Source organism: Macaca fascicularis, chromosome 5 (genome assembly GCF_037993035.2).
Source record: "Macaca fascicularis isolate 582-1 chromosome 5, T2T-MFA8v1.1".
NCBI lineage: Eukaryota > Metazoa > Chordata > Mammalia > Primates > Cercopithecidae > Macaca > Macaca fascicularis.
In genome coordinates, this window is record NC_088379.1 from 12,789,928 (window position 1) to 12,796,593 (window position 6,666).

Consider the following 6,666-nt stretch of genomic DNA (forward strand, 5'->3'; position numbering starts at 1 on the left):
TGGCAGAAACCAGCTAATGGCGTAGACCCAAGAGAAATTACTGAGGGGCAACTACTTGAACTAGGCATTAAATCTGAGGTAAGGCAATGGTTCTCTACCAAGAAGGATTTCAGTCCCATCCCCCAAGGGACACTTGGCAATGTCTGGAGACATTTTAGGTTGTTACAACTGATGAGAGCGCTATCGGCATCTAGTGGGTCAAGGGTAAGGATGCTACTGAATATCCTACAATGCACAGGATAATCCCCTGACAGGAAAAGAACTATCCAGTCCCAAATGTCGACAGTGCTGAGTACGAGAAGAACCCTTGATGTGCTCCCTGAGGCGAGCATGGAGGGGAACACATATTATATCATCTCTACTTGAAGGGGCACTGCCTGGAAGGAATATGTGACCACACACTCAGGACTGCACTCCATTTCTAGAGGCTGTCCCCCACCACTGCTGTTCTTTCTACCTTTCTTCTATATAGCTTTCAATGGGGATGAGTTTGAGTGTTCCTGACTGATACTAAGCAAGCACTGTACAGCCTCACCTTCTGCCATTTGCCTCCTTTTAGCTTCAAAGTTTATACTCCAGTGATAAACTCTCATCTCTGCACCTACCATCCTACAACTACCATTCCCTCTGGTTGTCCATCTGACAAATTTCTCACCTTCCAGAGCTCACCCTAATCTGTGAAATCATCTTGACACTTATGGGCTCTTCATCCACGCTCCTACTGTTTTCTATACATTTTACCATTTGAGCAATTCTTGTACTACATTGTGTTTTCGGGAGCAAGGCATATTTATCCTCCATTGAAGTGTAAGCCTCCTCCTCTACCTCTCTTACTCTTTGTTTTCATATAGCGTATCACACTGCTTGGCAAATGAGCAATTAAAATACAGTCCATTAGCTGAATGGGTAACCATCTCTAACACAGAATGATAAAGATTTTATCCCTCTGATGCCCTTACATCAGTCCCAATTTTCAGGCCTTTGCTGATACTTATTTCCTATCCTACAAGGTAGTTTCATGATCATTTCCCACCTGCCTGTCCATTTATCCAAAATCAATATGAACTAAAATTAATTTTTTTTTTGGCAGAGTCTTGCTCAGTTGCGCATGCTGGAGTGCAGTGGTGTGATCTCGGCTCACGGGAACCTCCACCTTCCGGGTTTAAGTGATTCTAGTGCCTCAGGCTCCCGATTAGCTGGGACTACAGGCATGTGCCACCACACCTGGCTAATTTTTGTATTTTTAGTAGAGACAAGGTCTTGCTCTGTTGGCCATGTTGGTCTCAAACTCCTAACCTGAAGTGATCCATCTGCCTTGGCCTCCCAAAGTGCTGGGATTATAGATGTCAGCCACCATACCCAGCCCTAAAACTAATTCTTAACTAATTCTTTCTCCCCAATGATTCTAAAGCCTAATTCTTCTTTCCAGTATTCTCAAATCTAACACATATTCATTAGGCTCTAACATCACAATGCATTTGGCATTCTAGTCTAGTCTTCCCGTAACAAGTTCAAATTTGAACTACTCAGCATGTAATTTTCCTTGTTTTCAAGTTCTCCTTTAAGTAAAAAGTTGAGTGACTAGAGAAATATTAAGTATTCATTGAGAAGTATTCTCCTACCAACATATATGGACCCACATGTACATATATACATACATACATACACACACACACACAATTACAAATATTTATACCCTTTCTTCCTTTTCCAGTGCTTTGGTGAAAAGCCTTGGAGTTATCCTTGAGTCCCCCCTTTGTCTTCTACTTCACTTGCAAACCATTAGCAAATTCTCTCAACATTAGCATGAAAATACTCCCAGAATCTGACCACTTCCGACTAACTATACTGACCCCATTCTGTTCCAAGGCATTCTCATCTCCTATCTGAATTATAATAACTGCCCTCATGCTTCTATCCTTACCTACAGCAAAGTAAGTCTAAAAATAGGGTAACCATGTAATTCACTGACCCATTCAAATCACAACTTAGCATGAAAGGGGAAGCCATTACACATGGCCAACCCATCTGAAATGGAAGTCAGATCATGTCCTTCTTTTGCTCAAAACCTGCTAATGGGTTCTGAGCTTGAGTAAAAGCCAAACTCTTCTGATGGCTCCCAAGACCTGCCAGATCTGTGAAGGCATACCTACCTCACCTCTTGTCACTTTCCCCTTAGCGGGTCTCAGGTCTTCTATACTTGCTATGCTTTCTTCTTGGAATGCTGAAGCCCCAGACAGCTGCATTGCCCCTTCAATTCCTTCACAGATGGCTCACGTATCATCGCATTGAAACCTACCCTGAACAGCTTACTCAAAATAAAACAGTAAGCCCATCTAGCCTCATCTTGCTTTTTTCCATAGATCTATCATACATTATTTGTTGTCTATTTTGTTTTCCACTAGGATGTAAGCTCCATAACAGAGGGATGTTTGGTTCACTGTTGTATCCCTGGCACCTAAAAAAATGACTGGTACATAAGAGTTGTTGAATGAATGTTTGTTGGGTGAATAAATTGACCAGGGGCCATTTATAACTAAGAAAATGTCCAAAAAAATCAGACTTTGTTACTTGAAAAAAGAGGTGTCATATTTACCTGGTTGGTGAACTCCCTGAAGGGCCTCTTCATCATCCCTCCTCATACTCTCCAGATGCTAATCAGTGCAAAGGAGACAGAATGGCTTTGTAACCACTAAGCTTGCTCCAGAGATCTGGAAACTGGTAGTCTATAGAGGAGTTGTCTTCGCAGTAGTTGGAGCTTAGGGTTGCCCGTGGTACCATTTCTTTGGGTGGGAAGGGTTGATTTGGTCTGCTACAGTCAGATCTCTCTCCTGGTTAAGGACTATCAATGACCCTGGACAGTTAGGAGGGGGGTTCTATGGTCTTCCGGTGTAGCAGCAGACTTTAGTACTTCTCATCCTGGTTTAAACACTAAACTGGACAGTTTTGCTCTTAGATAGCACCTGGCAGGTAACAAATGTCTTGATTCTTAAATATGTATGTGACTGACATAATCCACTATAACTCTATATGCTACAAGTTAAGACTTTTTGACAGAAAGCAGGTCAGTCTTTGAGGTTCAAGTGGCAGATGAAACTCAAGGATTCCATTAAAGTGATGGTTCTTTGCATGAACAGGGAATCTTCTACATTGGCCCACTCATCACATTGATATGAATGTTATGTTCTGATGAAAAAAACTTTGGCTTTTTGGGAAGCAGGGGGGGAATAACTTTTTTTTTCCAAGTAAGAAAATGAAGTATAAAATGGTATTCAACGAGAACAAATCTTTTAAATCAAATTAAAATCTACTAATTGCTAATTAAGGGAGTGGAAGAGAAGGAGAGAGTCATGGGGGGAAGGAAGCACCAGAATATAACCTGTAACATAACCAGGAACAGGTACAGATGTTGGTGGCAAGCGGGGAGAGAGAGAGAGATTTTGTGGGCAAGTTTAAGCTAGCATCTGAGCGACAACTTCAACCATAACTGAGTGTTCTTTTTTGTCTAGGAGGGTGTCATTTCAGTTCTAATTTCTCAAAGCAACATAAATATTAGAAATTTTCATAATTATTAAATAGAATTTGTAACTGTATTGAGAAATTATTGTTGCTTTTTAAAATATTGCTTTTTTTAGACCAAGTCTTGCTCTGTCTCCCAGGCTGGAGTGCAGTGGCGCAATCTTGGCTCACTGCAACCTCTGTCTCCCGGCTTCAAGCAATTCTCCTGCCTCAGCCTCCCGAGTAGCTGGGATTATAGGTGCCCGCCACCACACATGGCTAATTTTTTTTTGTATTTTTAGTAGAGATGGGGTTTCACCATTTTGGTCAGGCTGGCCTTGAACTCCTGACCTCAAATGATCTGCCCGCCTCAGCCTCCCAAAGTGTTGGGATTACAGGCATTAGCCACCGCTTTTTAAAGTTCCTACATCTGTGGCTGAATATGTCTTATTACTAGAAGCAGGGTTGATCATCAATTCTATTCCTATTTCTAATTGTTATAGTCATGTGCCCTGAGAAAACTTGTTCATATAAACAAGTACTGTGTCTGGGAATGGAAGAGCTTTGTTGTAACAATATCATTCATTTCTTGACCTCAAAAAAGAGGCTAAGAACATTAAAATGGGTTCTTATTCCATGGTTCCTGAGATCCCTGAAACTGTATACATTATTAGATTGATTCTCATGAAATTGTCTATAGCTGACCATTTTCAAGCAGAAAAACAGCGTTTTAATGTGTTATTTGTGCATTTTTCTCGAGAGAAGGTCCTAACTTTCATTAGATGATCAGCGCTACTGTGCTTCCCTCCTTCCCTCCAAAAACGGTTTTAATCCTTTACTTTGAAGGATCTGGCAGGGATATTATAGACACATACCAATAACATTTTGTGGGAATAGGATAATAAAAAAGTTGAGCCTTAGACATTGCAGCAGTACATTACAATTTTTAATTTGTATACATAATGATAACACACAGATTCATGGGTTTCCGAGAACAGCAAAGTAAAAATTCTATTTGTTGAATACGAATAACTACCTTTATTTGGTAACATTTACCTGGCCATGTCTAACCTTTTCCCACTAAATAACAAAAATAATAAAGGCAATAGGCATTATTTCTAAAAGGTAGTAGTGCATATTCCTGAAGACAAAAGTAAAAAAACCATACTTTCTAAATAGATGAACACTCCCAAGTGAATTGAATTCTCTGTGGTGCAAAACCTCCAATATCCTGAAAAAACACATTTTACACAGTGGGCCCAGTATGAGTCCTTATAAAGAAAGATGTACCAGGATATTCAAGAGAGTTTCCCCAGAAGAGATAGTGGAACTGTGTGTAGTTTACCTGAAAGATTTAGAAGAATCTGCGGATGTTGTAAACATGCATTTCTCAAAGAAACAAGGCTCCTCACAACAACTAAACATACTATGAGAAAACCCTCGGCCGGCGCGGTGGCTCACGCCTATTGGGCGAATCACGAGGTCAGGAGATGGAGACCATCCTGGCCAACATGGTGAAACCTCATTTCTACTGAAAATACAAAAATTAGTGGGGCGTGGTGGCGCACGCTTGTAATCCCAGCTACTTGGGAGGCTGAGACAGGAGAGTCGCTTGAACCCGGGAGGCGGAGGTTGCAGTGAGCCGAGATCGCGCCACTGCATTCCAGTCTGGCGACAGAACGAGACTCCGTCTCAAAAAAAAAAAAGAAAGAAAAAAGAAAAAAAAAGGAAACCCTCATTTCATCAAAACTCCTATCCAATGGACCCAACCAGATTTAACAAGCAGACAAAAGCAACCCCTGCAAACCAGTTAATTTTCCAACATGCTTTCTGCTTCCAGAAATCTAGACTCTACTGTGGTTTTCCCACCACCTCACTGACTGCCCTTTCCTGGTGTCTTTGGCTAATTCTTTGCCAATCCAGCTAAGTTTACTTGTTCCTGCTAATTTCCCTTTCACTCTGACATTTGGTACAAAATCCCTTCCCCTTTCCAGCCCCTCGTTTTGGACAGGGAACCTCGTTGCTGACCTTTCCCTTCTCTACATTACTCTCCTGAATCTGCTCTTTCCTGTCCTTTCTCCACTTCAGTATCTGCTGTCACCTCTCCTGCATCTTTTCTCCACTGCATGACTCGGTTCTCTCTACCCCACCTTCCTGTCCCTTCTTACCTTAGAATGGTGACATGGCCTAAGTTACCTAAATCAGGTAGTCACTGCTAGAAACCATACTAAAGTCCTGTCTCAGGTTTGCCTCCTTATCTTGGCGCTCCCAGCCCCACGATGTCCAGCAAAGCATATTGCATATAACTTGATTCAATTACCATTTTGTGATTTCTCCAAAGGATAAAGGTTCATGGCCCTTACCGCCCAGAAACCTTCAAGAAAGAAGGCAAACATAACTTCGATACAAAGTAAAATCATCAGATATGAGAATGAATACAAAACTAGCCACTGTTAGCGCTACTATTTCCAAACCAGTTCCTGTAAGAACAATGCCTTAGTCTTGCTCACCAGACCGGCGTAATCACTGCGCCGAAACCGTGACTGGCACGTAGTAGGCACTTAAACACTAGTCGGTAAAACGAACCAATGGACATGCTAACGAATGAACACGCTGTGCTTTACACAGCGTGTGGCACACAGCTGCAGCTCCAAGAGGAAGCCACTGCAAAAGAAGCGCGCCCTTGGGTCCTCCCCTTCCCTCGCAGACCCCCAAACCCGGCGGCTCCGAACCTTGGTGTCCACGTCGGCCAGGCAGTCTCTGCGGAACTGGTCGAAGAGCCCTTGGCTCTTGAGGTGGTTCACGATCATGGCCACGAGCTGCGGGTCCCCGGCGCCCGCACCCGCGCCGCCCGCCCCGCCCGCGCCGGGGCCAGCCCCGGGGCCCGGCGGCGGCGGCGGTGGCTGCGGCTGCGGCGGGGGAGGCGGCGGCGCTGGAGGAGGCGGCTGCGGCTGTGGGTTGGTGGCCATGGCGGCCTGTGCCGGGGAGGGCAAGGGCCCTGACCGGCGGGCGCACCTGGGAGGCGGCGGCTGCACTGGTCCCGCCGCCTGAGAGAAGCCAACGGGATGTTGTTACGGAACCAGAGGATCCAGAGCAACCCCGGAAGTAAAAGGGAACGGGGGGAAAGGAGGAAAAGACGGTGACGACATTGACGAAAGTCCGGCGACG

At 44.0% G+C, this 6,666-nt stretch overlaps 1 protein-coding gene across 10 annotated transcripts in view; it reads right to left on the reverse strand.

Moving 5' to 3' along the window:
- Positions 1 to 6,605, reverse strand: part of BOD1L1 (biorientation of chromosomes in cell division 1 like 1) — a 59,183-nt gene extending 52,578 nt beyond the window's left edge. For 9 of the 10 annotated variants that reach the window (XR_012434671.1, XR_012434670.1, XM_074039433.1 and 6 more), the window contains exon 1: positions 6,231 to 6,605. Coding sequence is in view for 8 of the 10 variants with exons in the window: in XM_074039433.1 (XP_073895534.1) it covers positions 6,231 to 6,467 (237 nt within the window). In the remaining 2 variants the exon portion in view is untranslated. Of the gene's footprint in view, positions 1 to 2,596; positions 5,217 to 6,230 lie in introns of those variants that run through there. The other variant, XM_015450176.4, reaches the window with a different exon arrangement.
- Between the last annotated feature and the right edge of the window lie 61 nt (positions 6,606 to 6,666).